This window comes from Lissotriton helveticus, chromosome 7 (genome assembly GCF_964261635.1).
Source record: "Lissotriton helveticus chromosome 7, aLisHel1.1, whole genome shotgun sequence".
Lineage (NCBI taxonomy): Eukaryota > Metazoa > Chordata > Amphibia > Caudata > Salamandridae > Lissotriton > Lissotriton helveticus.
This window is the reverse complement of record NC_136068.1, coordinates 44,571,642-44,589,436: the sequence shown is the minus strand read 5'-3', so window position 1 is coordinate 44,589,436 and position 17,795 is coordinate 44,571,642. Positions and strand designations below refer to the sequence as shown.

Genomic DNA, 17,795 nt, shown 5'->3' with positions numbered 1-17,795 from the left:
AGGGAGAGATTTGGCTCTCTAGTCTATAGTCTTCACTAGAAAGAACCAAATCCCATATAGGGGATTCCGTAGGCTTCTTAAGACTTGGCTATTTACCCAAGCTTATAACTAGATTCTGCAGACAACTAAATATATGGGGTCCCAGCAATACCTTAACTTCAGCGCCAAGAAACCAGTCGGTGTATGTGCGCTTTATAAGAAATTTTAACATAACATAACATATAGCTATGTTTCATGAGCTAGCCATGTTCATGCCAACCAGTAGCAAGATGGTATTCTTCCAAAGTAACAAACAGCAGGGCAATGTTCACACAGATCTGACCAGTAGTACATCAAAGGTTTTACAGAACAAACTGTCAGGCTTATACCCTGATTCTTGAAGTCACAGGGCTCCCTAAACAATATTAGAACATTGGAATGTTGGGAGCTCCATTGAAAACAATGGAGTGCTCCGGGTTTATAATGGCTGGTATAAGCCCGGAGCTCCAACATGCCAATGTTTCTTTGTTCACAGCTCTGGCTGTGAACCCAGGCCTCAGGGAGCCTGAGGGGATTCCATTCCCCTCGCGCTCCCATAAGGCTTTGTTCTTTTTTGTTAGAACATTCCGCCCTCTAGTGGCAGAATGTTCTAATAGCCTTATAGCCCTTCGTAGCTGGGCTATACCGGCTATTAAAGTCCCTCTCCCTTGTTAAAGGCCCTCGCCTTCGGCTTGGGCCCTTAACGCTGGAGAGGGCCTTTAATAGCTGGTATAGCCCTCTACGGCAGGCTACAAGGCTATATTATATAAGAGGAGAATCTGAGCATGCTCGGCACACAAGGACACAGGGTACGGAGTCTGTGATGCAAAGCCGGCTTCCCAAGCCACCTTATCCCTACAGGTAGCTAGGTGGAGCAATGAAGGACTAGCTCCAGGGTTGTGGTGTAAATGTTGAAAATAGATAAAGTATAACAGCTATCACCGTTACGATAAAGCCAGAGGGTCCGATTCATAAACTGTATTTTGTAGTACGTTTAGTAGTCCTACAATTGTGATACTCAAATACCACAAAATGTAATTCACAGACATACCTGCAGCAATCTCCACCTCTGCCATTCTTATCTTTTCTGTGCGGAGGTCTCTGCCATGAGAGCGGAGATCTCCGCACACATAGGTCTACGGTTTAGTACCAAATGTGGGAGGGACAGAGGGCAGTGGAAATGGGGAATACTTACTCCTGAATGGGAGGTATTTAGGATGGTGTAGCGAGGGATTTAGGGAGGGGCAAGCAAAAATAAAACACACATTCACATAAGAGTAAGCCTGTTGCTGTTGACAAACATGACTTACAAATGTATCTCAACCAAAAAGGACCCAACACAGTCCAACACCATACACGCCATTCACAGGTGCAGCAGCTCACTCACATCGAAAATAATAGAGGTAAAAGCTTAATAAAACACCCCACAGGATATAATATTAAACTAATGAAACTATTTATACTTTTGAATTAAATAAATATAAAATAATATATGATTTATTGTTAAAAAAGTTAGATTAAATAAATAAATTCAAGGTATTATCATTTTAAAAATTACCAATTGACATATTTCTAAAACATAATTAAATCAAACTTTAAAAAAGAATACATTAATTTAGATTAATGTAAAAACATAGAACTATTAGCTAAATGTATTAATGATTAAATATGAAACGGTGGGTAAAATATTAATTTATCAATATTATTTTTATTTTCGATTAAAATTAATATTTTACATTAAAAAATTATATATTTCAGGTGTTTTGTTACATAATGAAGATTTACTTACGTTATTCTGCAGTTATATTTTAAATTATGAGTTCTATGTTAATATTATTTAAATTTAAGTTACATTTTTATTTTACATTCAAATATTTTACTGCATTTTTATGAATTACGAAACTAAGGCATCATCAAACAAAAATCCGCTCGCAAAGGGGCAGATTCTGAGAATCTGCCCCTTTGCGAGCTGTATTTTTGCATTTGGGATGCATCATCCCAAATGCAAAAATCGCAAATTGAGAATTTGCTAAATTACGATTATTTGCATTTAAGGAATCTCAAATTGAGATTCCTTAAATGCAATGCATGAAAGTTTTAAAAATAGCGAATTCACTAATAGGGCACGCAAATTACCATGAAGTACAACTTCATGGTAATTTTCTAAAACTTTGAAAAATGCACTTTTGTGCATTTTTCAAAGTTTCATGTTACGCACACACATGCCCTTAAGGGCATGTGTGTGCGCAACATATGTGCACAGATCAATTTCAGGGGGTGTAACAGGGTGTCCTTTAGACACCCCTGCACCTTTGAAATCGGAATCTCAATTTGCGATTCGCTAATTACGATTCGCAAATTGAGATTGTCTTCCCATTCATTCCTATGGGCCTCTAGGCCCATAGGAATGAATGGGGAGGTATTCCTTAATTGCGACTAGCAATTTGCGAGTCGCAATTAAGGAATTCTAAGAAATCGCTATTTTTTTTTTGTGATTTCTTGATGCATTCCATTTTGCTATTCCTTAATAGCGAATCGGTATTTTTCGCTATTAAGGAATCGCAAAATGGGTTGTTGGTGCATCTGGGGGTATATACCTTATCTCTGTACTTAACCATAGGGAGATTCTCGCCTACATGTGAAATGTTACTAGTAGTAACTTCACATCCACAAATTCAGTCCTAGATATCTCCACCCCCTGTATTGAGGGGGTGGAGACATGTAAGTCTTCATTTTGGTATAAATCTACACCCAGAAATGGTGAATAGGAGAAAAAGTGCAGATGTACACCTAAATGCAAGAATACATTTACACATGAGTACATCTACACATATACATTTACCTTTGTGAATCTGTTTCACATTGCCCTAACCGAGTAGCTAACAAAGCCTTTTAATATTAAGACCTTTAAGTATATAAAGATATTTATTGCCAAATATGAGAACCAAACAAGAGAAATCACAGAGTTTACTAAATATTGCACATTAAATAAAAATAGCAACTCAGGAAATCTATTTTACACTCCACATATACTGAATGCGATCATTAGCTATACGCAAATGCTGTGTTGTTAAAATTATATTTTGAAGAGAGCTTCCATCAAAGCTAGAACCCCCTGATATACTATTTAAGGTCACTAACTGATTTTAATATATAGGACAATTACAACACAAAATACGAAGACTGTAACTTGTGGGCAGAGATAACAGTATTTTAGTACATTACAATCAAGAGTCTATTGTTATTTGTGCATGAAAATTGCTTCATCTCTGTTTAGGTTAAGTTTCCACAAACCCTGTGCATTTCATGACCCCAAAGGTGGTAGTGTTGGGATAAAAAAGCCCCTCGCATTGTGATAGACGTGTACCCCTGCCCTGAGTGCCCCCAATTGCAATGATGTCTGGATCCCTGGTGCTGATTTTTGTTGTCACGGACGAACAGCAATAATGCGTGTGCTCCACGATATAGGCCTGCCTCAAAAATTGCAGTCTTTTTGTACACGGAAGTGCACCCAAAGCGCTACCCTCATAGTGGTAAAAGTCTACTGCCTTTGCCAGGAGTTAAGTAGCACGAGCGCGCTGGTGGCAGCATACTGTGTAGTAATCAGTATGTTATGTTATGTTATAATCTGTTTTATATAGCGCTCAGCTACTCCGAAGAGTGTCGCGGCGCTTCGAACCCAATGCAGACCAAGAGCAGACAAAAGATGCCACACACTACTGAACAAAAAGCCAGGACTTAAGATCTTTTCTAAAGGCTAGCAGGTTGGTAATCTTTCTCAGAGAGACCGGTAAAGCATTCCACAACTGAGGCGCCAAGAGTCTAAAAGAGCGGCCTCCCATACGGGTACGCCTTATACCAGGGACAGAAGCCAAGGCCAGCGAGATGTGAACAGGCCCTTTTAGCTGTGTCACTGGAGTGAGGCCCACTGGCTCACTCATGTACAGTTCTGCTGCTCTGTGTTGAACTCGCCTTTGGCCTTTACCAAGTTAGCATGTTGTGTTGGCCAGTGTATGTGTGTTATGAATATATACCATAACATTGCATGCGTTTACAATGCATGCAATTACAACGCGTTCGTCACAAACACCGCATTGTTACATCTCAGTACATTACAACGACTTGCTCTAGATGGCGCCCTGGACTTAGGAATAGTATACTTTACTATTCCAACTCCAGTGTGTGCAACAGTAGAGAAGGTGGTGGAATAGTACATTACACTATTCCTTAGTTTAGAGCACCATCTAGATCAAGTCGTTGTAACGACTTGCGTTGTAATGTACTGCGATGTAACAACGCGGTTGTTGTAACGACCACGTTGTAAAGGTAACACAATGTAATAACCGTGCTGTTAAGGTTGTTTCCCATTTGTTATATGCATGTGCTGGCTGTATGTGTGCCAGTAAATGGTACAATACATAGAAGATTCTGGGTTCCATTTTGGGAGACCCAGGGCTGACTGGAGGAGGTAGAAGAATCCCTCGCAGGCAGATGTGTGTATTGCTGCATTCCTGTAAGCTGAGTGGGGCATACACACTGTAGGAAGGAAAGCCAGGCACTCCAGCACACTTCGAAGGGTAGTCTTTAATTCAGGGAGAGGTTACTGGAAAGGATCTGGGCATATCTCAGGAAGGAGATGGGGCTGATAAGAGAATCATAAAGAGTCGCCTCTAGGTGTCACTGCTGCTAATGCCCACAGTCGCCTCTAAGTGTCACTGCTGCTAATGCCCACACTTGCCTCTAGGTGTCACTGCTGCTAATGCCCACACTTGCCTCTAGGTGTCACCGCTTCAAATGCCCACACTCGCCTCTAGGTGTCACCGCTGCTAATGCCCACACTTGCCTCTAGATGTCACTGATGCAAATGCCCACACTCGCCTCTAGGTATCACTGATGCTAATGCCCACACTTGCCTCTAGGTGTCACTGCTGCTAATGCCCACACTCGCCTCTATGTGTCACTGATGCTAATGCCCACACTCGCCTCTAGGTGTCACTGCTGCTAACACTCACACTCGCCTCTAGGTATCACTGCCGCTAACGCCCACACTCGCCTCTAGGTGTCACTGCCGCTAACGCCCTCACTCGCCTCTAGGTATCACTGATGCTAATGCCCACACTTGCCTCTAGGTGTCACTGCTGCTAATGCCCACACTCGCCTCTATGTGTCACTGATGCTAATGCCCACACTCGCCTCTAGGTGTCACTGCTGCTAACACTCACACTCGCCTCTAGGTATCACTGCCGCTAACGCCCACACTCGCCTCTAGGTGTCACTGCCGCTAACGCCCTCACTCGCCTCTAGGTATCACTGATGCTAATGCCCACACTTGCCTCTAGGTGTCACTGCTGCTAATGCCCACACTCGCCTCTAAGTGTCACTGCTGCTAATGCCCACACTCGCCTCTAAGTGTCACTGCTGCTAATGCCCACACTCGCCTCTAGGTGTCACTGCTGCTTACGCTCACACTCGCCTCTAGGTGTCACTGCTGCTAACGCTCACACTCGCCTCTGGGTGTAACTGCTGCTAATGCCCACACTCGCCTCTAGGTGTCACTGCTTCTAATGCCCACACTCGCCTCTAGGTGTCACTGCTGCTAACGCTCACACTCGCCTCTAGGTGTCACTGCTGCCAATACCATGCAGTGACCTCTATGTGTCACTAATCCCAAGGGCGCTTTAGTCACTGGGTGTTACTGCTGCTGTTGCACACAGTCACCTCTAGGTGTCACTGCTGCCGGTGCCGCACGCATGTCAATGGGTGGCACTGATGCCAATACCACAAATGTTGCCAGTTCCTCTTTGGTCACTGGGTGTAGTTGCTGCTCATCCCATTATTGGCCTCTAGGTTTCACTGTGTTTAACACATGCTTGGGTAGTACTTGTCACTGCTGCACATCTTTACACTTGAAAATAGCTGTGTGGCCAGTTCCTTGCTCTGATAACTATGTGTCACTGCTGCCAATGCCTCTTTGGTCAAGAGGTGTCACTGCCTCAGACACCTCTTGACCAAAGGAGAGGTGTGGTGCCGGGGCCAGGGCGACTGACTCCGGAATCTGGGGATCACGGTTCGATCCCCGGCACCGGCGACAAATTAGCCCAGCACCATGTGACTCTGGGCAATAGCTTGCTTAATCTTCGCGCCGGCCCCCAGCGCCTAGAGACCCTTACGGGTGATTGTTCGCGCTTTACAAATGTGGATTTTCTTTTTTTTTATGTTTTATTCTGATCACTCTGTGCCATGGGTACCAGCGCCATTCTACGGCCACTCACTGCTGCAAACACATGCCCTCGCCAGCAGCTGCATGTGTTTCCACGGCTTGCTGTCGCCACTACTGCTAGTACTCTAAGATCTCTCTGTATTTTTTTTGCTGATGCCACTGAGAGCCACTAGGTGTCCCTGTTGCTAACATCGGGCCCGATTCACAGACCTAACTTAAGACAAAATCCTAAACTTACTAACATTTTGGTATTCACAGAAGGCACCAACTCATTTCGGTATTCACAGAAGTTAGGAGTCCTAACTTTAAGACTCCTAAATGCCTTCTGTGAATACCGAAAGTCTTAAAATTAGGATTTTTCTCAATTTAGTAGTAGTAAAGTTAGGAGTCCTAACTTTTGGACTCCTAAATGTCTTCTGTGAATACTGAAAGTCTTAAAATTAAGATTTTTCTCAACTTTACTACTACTAAACAGAGAAAAATACTAATTTTAAGACTTATGCTATTCACAGAAGGCATTTAGGAGTCCTAAAGTTAGGACTCCTAACTTCTGTGAATAGCGAAATGAGTAAGTGTTTTCTGTGAATACCAAAATGAGTAAGGGCCTTCTGTGAATACCAAAATGGTAGTAAGTTTAGGATTTTGTCTTAAGTTAGTTCTGTGAATCAGGCCCATCAAGTCCAGCCAGTAGGTGTCACTGCCGCATATGCGTACACTAGCTAACACCTGCATATTAAGTCCATACTTCACTCTGGCCACTAGGTGCTGAAGGCTGTCAATGTCATTCTACGTCCACCACACGCGCCCCACCCCTCCACCTCCACACTCCTCTGACCTGCGGGGGCCCAAGGCATGCCTTGGCACCTGCAAAGCTGCACACACAGGGGTTACACCACGCCTCTGGCACATGTTTCATAGGAGAGCTGGAAGCGCCTGTACCTGCCACCTGGACCCAGTTGTTGTCCTGCAGTTTGTAGATGAAGTTCACCTTGTTGACGCACCAGACGCCGGCGGGGCCGACCGAGGCGTGGATGGCCTCGCCGGGGACGTTCACCCACGCCGACGAGTCCCATCTCCAGATGGTTCCGTTGGAGCCCACTCCGTACACGGCCCCCGCTCCGGCGTCGATCTGTTTCAGCTTTCCAGGAACCACGACGCAGTCCGGGTCTGGCGAGAAGGGCAGAGAATGAAGAGAGAGGCGTTGAGCAGTCACCACTACTTGTAATCTGACTGTTTTCGCTTGACACGATTAGAAATGTGTGCTTATCGAGTATCGAGTCTGTCCCCACTGCATAGGGTTAAAGAAGAGACAGCAGATGTGGCAGGCGGCCAGAGCTGCCGACTTTGAAACTGAATTAGGATTTTATTACATTTGCAAAATCATGATAAGATAGAATTACATATTTGCAAAAATTCATAGCTCCTTAAAAGGTTAAAACAGTTAAATTGCTATCGGGTAAAAATGGCTTTGTTCTTCATACACATATTTCTCAATATATTTTATGCGTTCTGCCCGGTTGCAACAATGAATATGTCCTTGTGTAATGTAAGTGGTGCTGATGTAACGCGCCCAATACCTTCGGGTCCAGTTCGCAATATATAAAGCTGCAAAAAAATCAAAACATCATCATTCACAGAGTCTGTCCACACTACACGATGCAACAGAGACAGAGGGAACACATGATTCACAGAGTCTGTCCACACTGCACGATGCAACAGAGACAGAGGGGAAACATGGTTCACAGAGTCCGTCCACACTGCCTGATGTAACAGAGACAGGGAACACATGATTCACAGAGTCCGTCCACACTGCACGATGCAACAGAGACAGGGAACACATGATTCACAGAGTCCGTCCACACTGCACGATGCAACAGAGACAGACGGGACACATGATCCACAGAGTCCGCGCACCCTGCACGATGCAACAGAGACAGAGGGAACACATGATTCACAGAATCCGTCCACACTGCACGATGCAACAGAGACAGACGGGACACATGATTCACAGAGTCTGTCCACACTGCACGATGCAACAGACACAGGGAACACATGATTGACAGAGTCCGTCCACACTGCACGATGCAACAGAGACAGACGGGAAACATGGTTCACAGAGTCTGTCCACACTGCACGATGCAACAGAGACAGGGAACACATGATTCACAGAGTCCGTCCACACTGCACGATGCAACAGAGACAGACGGGAAACATGGTTCACAGAGTCCGTCCACACTGCACGATGCAACAGAGACAGACGGGACACATGATTCAAAGAGTCCGTCCACACTGCACGATGCAACAGAGACAGAGGGAACACATGATTCACAGAGTCCGTCCACACTGCATGATGCAACAGAGACAGGGAACACATGATTCCCAGAGTCCGTCCACACTGCACGATGCAACAGAGACAGAAGGGACACATGATTCACAGAGTCCGTCCACACTGCATGATGCAACAGAGACAGACGGGACACATGATTCACAGAGTCCGTCCACACTGCACGATGCAACAGAGACAGACGGGACACATGATTCACAGAGTCCGTCCACACTGCAGATGCAACAGAGACAGACGGGAAACATGGTTCACAGAGTCGGTCCACACTGCACAATGCAACAGAGACAGAGGGAACACATGGTTCACAGAGTCGGTCCACACTGCACGATGCAACAGAGACAGATGGGACACATGATCCACAGAGTCCGCGCACCCTGCACGATGCAACAGAGACAGACGGGACACATGATTCACAGAGTCCGCCCACACTGAACTATGCAACAGAAACAGACGGGACACATGACTCAAAGAGTCCGCCCACACTGCACGATGCAACAGAGACAGATGGAACACATGATTCACAGAGTCCGTACACACTGCATGATGCAACAGAGACAGACAGGACACATGATTCACAGAGTCCGTCCACACTGCACGATGCAACAGAGACAGGGAACACATGATTCACAGAGTCCGTCCACACTGCACGATGCAACAGAGACAGGGAACACATGATTCACAGAGTCCGTCCACACTGTACGATGCAACAGAGACAGACGGAACACATGATTCACAGAGTCCGTCCACACCATGCAACAGAGACAGACGGAACACATGATTCACAGAGTCCGCCCACACTGCACGATGCAACAGAGACAGACGGGACACATGATTCACAGAGGCGGCCCACACTGCACGATGCAACAGAGACAGACGGGACACATGATCCACAGAGTCCACCCACCCTGCACGATGCAACAGAGACAGACGGGACACATGATTCACAGAGTCCGCCCACACTGCACGATGCAACAGAGACAGAGGGAACACATGATTCACAGAGTCCGTCCACACTGCACGATGCAACAGAGACAGATGAAACACATGATTCACAGAGTCCGTACACACTGCACGATGCAACAGAGACAGACAGGACACATGATTCATAGAGTCCGTCCACACTGCACGATGCAACAGAGACAGGGAACACATGATTCACAGAGTCCGTCCACACTGCACGATGCAACAGAGACAGGGAACACATGATTCACAGAGTCCGTCCACACTGTACGATGCAACAGAGACAGACGGAACACATGATTCACAGAGTCCGTCCACACCGCACGATGCAACAGAGACAGACGGAACACATGATTCACAGAGTCCGCCCACACTGCACGATGCAACAGAGACAGCCGGGACACATGATTCACAGAGGCGGCCCACACTGCACGATGCAACAGAGACAGACGGGACACATGATTCACAGAGTCCGTCCACACTGCACGATGCAACAGAGACAGAGGGAACACATGATTCACAGAGTCCGTCCACACTGCACGATGCAACAGAGACAGGGAACACATGATTCACAGAGTCCGCCCACACTGCACGATGCAACAGAGACAGACGGGAAACATGATTCACAGAGGCGGCCCACACTGCACGATGCAACAGAGACAGACGGGACACATGATCCACAGAGTCCGCCCACCCTGCACGATGCAACAGAGACAGACGGGACACATGATTCACAGAGTCCGTCCACACTGCACGATGCAACAGAGACAGAGGGAACACATGATTCACAGAGTCCACCCACACTGCATGATGCAACAGAGACACAGGGAACACATGATTCACAGAGTCCGTCCACACTGCATGATGCAACAGAGACAGACGGGACACATGATTCACAGAGTCCGTCCACACTGCACGATGCAACAAAGACAGGGAACACATGATTCACAGAGTCCGTCCACACTGCACGATGCAACAGAGACAGAGGGAACACATGATTCACAGAGTCCTTCCACACTGCACGATGCAACGGAGACAGGGAACACATGATACACAGAGTCCGCCCACACTGCATGATGCAACAGAGACACAGGGAACACATGATTCACAGAGTCTGTCCACACTGCATGATGCAACAGAGACAGACGGGACACATGATTCACAGAGTCCGTCCACACTGCACGATGCAACAAAGACAGGGAACACATGATTCACAGAGTCCGTCCACACTGCACGATGCAACAGAGACAGAGGGAACACATGATTCACAGAGTCCTTCCACACTGCACGATGCAACAGAGACAGGGAACACATGATACACAGAGTCCGCCCACACTGCATGATGCAACAGAGACAGAGGGAACACATGATTCACAGAGTCCGTCCACACTGCACGATGCAACAGAGACAGACGGAACGCATGATTCACAGAGTCTGTCCACACTGCACGATGCAACAGAGACAGAGGGAACACATGATTCACAGAGTCCGTCCACACTGCACGATGCAACAGAGACAGAGGGAACACATGATTCACAGAGTCCGTCCACACTGCATGATGCAACAGAGACAGAAGGAACACATGATTCACAGAGTCCGTCCACACTGCATGATGCAACAGAGACAGATGGAACACATGATTCACAGAGTCCGTCCACACTGCACGATGCAACAGAGGCAGACGGAACACATGATTCACAGAGTCCGTCCACACTGCACGATGCAACAGAGACAGAGGGGACACATGATTCACAGAGTCCGTCCACACTAGGTCAGGATTGAGGTACATTACCAGAGCCTCTGGTTTGGTTCTCAGTGTGGAACCTTAGGCATGATTCTAGGTCAGGATTGAGGTGCATTATCGGATCCTCCTATATGGCTCTTAGTCCTGAAACCTTTGGGGTGGTTCTAAGTCAGGATTGAGGTGCATTATCAGAGCCTCCAATGTGGCTCCCTGTCCTGGAACATTAAGGGTTGTTCTAGGTCTGGATTGAGGTGCATTATCGGAGCCTCCTGTGTGGCTCTCAGTCCTGGAGCATTAGGTATGGTTCTAGGTCAGGATTGAGGTACATTACAAGAGCCTCTGGTTTGGCTCCGGATCCTAGAACCCTATGCGTGCTTTTAGGGCAGGATTGGTGAGCATTATCAGATCCTCCTGTGTGGCTCTCAATATTAAAACATTAGGTGTGGTTCTAGGTCAGGACTGAGATGTATTATCAGCGCCTCTTGGTTGGCTCTCAACACTGGAACATTAGGCATGGTTTTAGGTTAGTATTGAGGTGAATTACTAAAGCCCCCTGTGTGGCTCTCGGTCCTGGAACATTAGGCGTGGTTCTAGGTCAGGACTAAGATGCCTTATCAGAGCCTTCGGTGTGGCTCTTGGTCCTATAAGCGTGGGTCTGGGTCAGGATTGAGATGCATTATCAGAGCCTCCTATGTGGCTCTCGGTCTTGGAACATTAAGCATGGTTCTTGGTCAGGATTTAGGGACATTATCAGAGCCTCCTGTGCTTCTCTCGGTCCTGGAACATTAGGCGTGGTTCTAGGTCAGGACTGAGGTGCCTTATCAGAGCCTCCTGTCTGGCTCTTGGTCCTGGAACCTGAGACGTGGTTCTGGGTCATGATTGAGGGACACTATCAGAGCCTCCTGTGCTTCTTTCGGTCCTGGAACATTAGGCGTGGTTCTAGGTCAGGACTAAGGTGCATTATCAGAGCCTCCTGTGTGTTGCTCTCGGTCCTGGAACATTAGGCGTGGTTCTAGGTCAGGACTGAGATCCATTATTAGAGCCTTAGGTGTGGCTCTTGGTCCTATAAGCGAGGGTCTGGGTCAGGATTGAGACTCATTATCAGAGCCTCCTGTGTGTTTCTCTCGGTCCAGGAACATTAGGCGTGGTTCTAGGTCAGGACTCGGGTGCATTATCAGAGCCTCCTGTGTGGCTCTCGGTCCTGGAACATTAAGCATGGTTCTAGGTCTGGACTGAGGTGCATTATCAGTGCCTCCTGTGTGGCTCTCCGTAATGGAACATTGGGCATGGTTTGAAGTTAGGATTGAGGTGAATTACCAGAGCCCCCTGTGTGGCGCTAGGTTCTGGAACATTAGGCGTGGTTCTAGGTCAGGATTGAGGGACACTATCAGAGCCTCCTGTGCTTCTCTCGGTCCTGGAACATTAGGCGTGGTTCTAGGTCAGGACTGAGGTGCCTTATCAGAGCCTCCTGTCTGGCTTTTGGTTCTGGAACCTGAGACGTGGTTCTGGGTCATGATTGAGGGACACTATCAGAGCCTCCTGTGTGGCTCTCGGTCCTGGAACATTAAGCATGGTTCTAGGTCAGGATTGAGGGACACGATCAGAGCCTCCTGTGCTTCTCTCGGTCCTGGAACATTAGGCGTGGTTCTAGGTCAGGACTGAGGTGCCTTATCAGAGCCTCCTGTCTGGCTTTTGGTTCTGGAACCTGAGACGTGGTTCTAGGTCAGGACTAAGGTGCATTATCAGAGCCTCCTGTGTGTTGCTCTCGGTCCTGGAACATTAGGCATGGTTCTAGGTCAGGACTGAGATGCATTATTAGAGCCTTAGGTGTGGCTCTTGGTCCTATAAGCGTGGGTCTGGGTCAGGATGGAGACACATTATCAGAGCCTCCTGTGTGTTGCTCTCGGTCCTGGAACATTAGGCGTGGTTCTAGGTCAGGACTGAGATGCATTATTAGGGCCTTAGGTGTGGCTCTTGGTCCTATAAGCGTGGGTCTGGGTCAGGATTGAGACACATTATCAGAGCCTCCTGTGTGTCTCTCGGTCCTGGAACATTAGGCGTGGTTCTAGGTCAGGACTAAGGTGCATTATCAGAGCCTCCTGTGTGTTGCTCTCAGTCCTGGAACATTAGGCGTGGTTCTAGGTCAGGACTGGGATGCATTATTAGAGCCTTAGGTGTGGCTCTTGGTCCTATAAGCGAGGGTCTGGGTCAGGATTGAGATGCATTATCAGAGCCTCCTGTGTGTTTCTCTCGGTCCTGGAAAATTAAGCATGGTTCTAGGTCAGGATTGAGGGACACTATCAGAGCCTCCTATGCTTCTCTCGGTCCTGGAACATTAGGCGTGGTTCTAGGTCAGGACTCTGGTGCATTATCAGAGCCTCCTGTGTGGTTCTCGGTCCTGGAACATTAGGCGTGGTTCTAGGTCAGGACTGAGATGCATTATTAGAGCCTTAGGTGTGGCTCTTGGTCCTATAAGCGAGGGTCTGGGTCAGGATTGAGACACATTATCAGAGCCTCCTGTGTGTCTCTCGGTCCTGGAACATTAGGAGTGGTTCTAGGTCAGGACTAAGGTGCATTATCAGAGCCTCCTGTGTGTTGCTCTCAGTCCTGGAACATTAGGCGTGGTTTTAGGTCAGGATTGAGGTGCTTTATCAGAGCCTCCTGTCTGCCTCTTGGTTCTGGAACCTGAGACATGGTTCTAAGTCAGGATTGAGGCACATTATCAGAGCCTCCTGTGTGGCTCTCGGTCCTGGAACATTAAGCATGGTTTTAGGTCAGGACTCAGGTGCATTGTCAGTGCCTCCTGTGTGGCTCTCGGTCCTGGAACATTAGGCATGGTTTGAAGTTAGGATTGAGGTGAATTACCAGAGCCCCCTGTGTGGCGCTAGGTTCTGGAACATTAGGCGTGGTTCTAGGTCAGGATTGAGGCACATTATCAGAGCCTCCTGTGTGGCTCTCGGTCCTGGAACATTAAGCATGGTTCTAGGTCTGGACTGAGGTGCATTAGCAGAGCCTCCTGTGTGTCTCTCGGTCCTGGAACATTAGGCGTGGTTCTAGGTCAGGATTGAGGGACACTATCAGAGCCTCCTGTGTGTCTCTCGGTCCTGGAACATTAGGCGTGGTTCTGGGTCATGATTGAGGGACACTATCAGAGCCTCCTGTGTGGCTCTCGGTCCTGGAACATTAAGCATGGTTCTAGGTCAGGATTGAGGGACACTATCAGAGCCTCCTGTGCTTCTCTCAGTCCTGGAACATTAGGCGTGGTTCTAGGTCAGGACTAAGGTGCATTATCAGAGCCTCCTGTGTGTTTCTCTCGGTCCTGGAACATTAGGCGTGGTTCTAGGTCAGGACTCAGGTGCATTATCAGAGCCTCCTGTGTGGCTCTCGGTCCTGGAACATTAAGCATGGTTCTAGGTCTGGACTGAGGTGCATTATCAGTGCCTCCTGTGTGGCTCTCCGTAATGGAACATTGGGCATGGTTTGAAGTTAGGATTGAGGTGAATTACCAGAGCCCCCTGTGTGGCGCTAGGTTCTGGAACATTAGGCGTGGTTCTAGGTCAGGATTGAGACACATTATCAGTGCCTCCTGTGCTTCTCTCGGTCCTGGAACATTAGGCGTGGTTCTAGGTCACGACTGAGATGCATTATTAGAGCCTTAGGTGTGGCTCTTGGTCCTATAAGCGTGGGTCTGGAACATTAGGCGTGGTTCTAGGTCAGGACTGAGATGCATTATTAGAGCCTTAGGTGTGGCTCTTGGTCCTATAAGCGTGGGTCTGGAACATTAGGCGTGGTTCTAGGTCAGGACTGAGATGCATTATTAGAGCCTTAGGTGTGGCTCTTGGTCCTATAAGCGTGGGTCTGGAACATTAGGCGTGGTTCTAGGTCAGGACTGAGATGCATTATTAGAGCCTTAGGTGTGGCTCTTGGTCCTATAAGCGTGGGTCTGGAACATTAGGCGTGGTTCTAGGTCAGGACTGAGATGCATTATTAGAGCCTTAGGTGTGGCTCTTGGTCCTATAAGCGTGGGTCTGGAACATTAGGCGTGGTTCTAGGTCAGGACTGAGATGCATTATTAGAGCCTTAGGTGTGGCTCTTGGTCCTATAAGCGTGGGTCTGGAACATTAGGCGTGGTTCTAGCTTAGGACTGAGATGCATTATTAGAGCCTTAGGTGTGGCTCTTGGTCCTATAAGCGTGGGTCTGGAACATTAGGCGTGGTTCTAGGTCAGGACTGAGATGCATTATTAGAGCCTTAGGTGTGGCTCTTGGTCCTATAAGCGTGGGTCTGGAACATTAGGCGTGGTTCTAGGTCAGGACTGAGATGCATTATTAGAGCCTTAGGTGTGGCTCTTGGTCCTATAAGCGTGGGTCTGGAACATTAGGCGTGGTTCTAGGTCAGGACTGAGATGCATTATTAGAGCCTTAGGTGTGGCTCTTGGTCCTATAAGCGTGGGTCTGGAACATTAGGCGTGGTTCTAGCTTAGGACTGAGATGCATTATTAGAGCCTTAGGTGTGGCTCTTGGTCCTATAAGCGTGGGTCTGGAACATTAGGCGTGGTTCTAGGTCAGGACTGAGATGCATTATTAGAGCCTTAGGTGTGGCTCTTGGTCCTATAAGCGTGGGTCTGGAACATTAGGCGTGGTTCTAGGTCAGGACTGAGATGCATTATTAGAGCCTTAGGTGTGGCTCTTGGTCCTATAAGCGTGGGTCTGGAACATTAGGCGTGGTTCTAGGTCAGGACTGAGATGCATTATTAGAGCCTTAGGTGTGGCTCTTGGTCCTATAAGCGTGGGTCTGGAACATTAGGCGTGGTTCTAGGTCAGGACTGAGATGCATTATTAGAGCCTTAGGTGTGGCTCTTGGTCCTATAAGCGTGGGTCTGGAACATTAGGCGTGGTTCTAGGTCAGGACTGAGATGCATTATTAGAGCCTTAGGTGTGGCTCTTGGTCCTATAAGCGTGGGTCTGGAACATTAGGCGTGGTTCTAGGTCAGGACTGAGATGCATTATTAGAGCCTTAGGTGTGGCTCTTGGTCCTATAAGCGTGGGTCTGGAACATTAGGCGTGGTTCTAGGTCAGGACTGAGATGCATTATTAGAGCCTCCTGTGTGGCTCTGGGTCCTGGAACATTAGGCGTGGTTTTAGGTCAGGATTGCGGCGCGTTGTCAGAGCCTCCTGTTCTGGAAGTGCAGCGCGTGCTGTAGATGAGTATTGGTGCCCGCTGTTTGAGGTCTATGTGTGGCGCTAGAGTGCGGGAAGAATCGTGGCGCTACAAGTCAGTATCGTGGTCACGGAGAGCTCTGGGAGTGTCCAGAATGGTAGCAGTCGTGAGGTGCACCGATAGCTGGGCGTTGGGGTCTCTGTACTGGAACACGTGTGGTCGCTGCAGACAAGGGCTAGGGCCCCGGCTGACCGGTGGAGCCCTGTCTGTGACCAGCAGGGGGCGCCGCGGGCCAGGGTCGAGGCGCTTTGACAGAGCTGGGTCCCAATGACTGAATGCCACAGGTGCTGCGGGTCAGTGCGTGGGTGCACATTCGGATTCTACGCAGATCTCTGGGGGTCTCCCCCCCAGCCCCCTGTAGACCCCCCACACACCCCATCATCCTGACAGTGACCCTCTCCTACCTGCATTGGTCCCCAGCAGCAGCAGCGCCGCCAGCAGAAGTAGGGCCTTCATGGCGCTTGCAGCAGTGATGGGCGGGTGGGGGCCACAGCTGCCTTCTTATATGCAGAAGCGAGGCCGGCCCGCCCTGCACACACAGCGGGAAGCCATGCATACCTGGGCGGGGGACACCCACTCCCCCAGGGTAAACACGCGGGGATAAGGGCTCTGCACGCTTCCGGCCATTGCAGGCTAGAGGTCCCATGCCTGGGCTGGGCGGGATTCCTGGGGCCTTGGATGGGGCCATTCCACAGTGCCTTGAAGCCGATGATCCCGCCGTGCCTGTCAGACCGGTCCTGTGCGGCTAGAAGCCAAGGAGCTGATCAGGGCTGCGCTTTGCAGGTACCCGGAAATGAAACATAATATATCCTCGGGGCGTGACCCCACGGGAGCCATGAGGTCCCGCCTGGATCATGCGTCTGTAATTGTATTTATATAGCGCTTACTGCCCCAGATGGATGCGTCAAATCGCTTTTTGGCGGGAAGCACGCTATTCTGGAGCCCAAAAAGGATTAGTTGTGGATTAGTAAAGGGAAATATGTATAATTTGTAGCGGTGGACAGGTGAGTCTGCTAGATGGATTGAAAAGGATAGTGGAGGGATAGAAGAGGGCAGGATCTAGAAAGTGTTACCTTTGAGATTAAAGTAGTGAAATGAGGTTTGGGATGAGTCAAAGGAGGGATTCATAAGGGGAGAATTTAGAAAGGGTTGTTTGGTAGATCATAGCAGTAGAATGAGGATTGACGTGAGCCAAGGGTCTAGAAAGGGTTAATTTGGAGACCAGAGTATTAAGATGATGTTTGGGAAGAGTCAGAGGGCTTCATTTATGAAAACGCATCGCTGCGAGAA

General features: G+C 48.4%; 1 protein-coding gene across 1 annotated transcript in view; it reads right to left on the bottom strand.

Moving 5' to 3' along the window:
* The window catches only part of LOC144768909 (fish-egg lectin-like), a 29,688-nt gene extending 12,727 nt beyond the window's left edge, over nucleotides 1-16,961 (bottom strand). The window contains exons 1-2 of the mRNA XM_078652920.1: nucleotides 16,910-16,961; nucleotides 7,178-7,405 (exon numbers count right to left, since the gene is read on the bottom strand). Of these exons, the coding sequence (XP_078509046.1) occupies nucleotides 7,178-7,405; nucleotides 16,910-16,961 (280 nt within the window). The remainder of the gene's footprint in view (nucleotides 1-7,177; nucleotides 7,406-16,909) is intronic.
* Nucleotides 16,962-17,795: the final 834 nt, after the last annotated feature.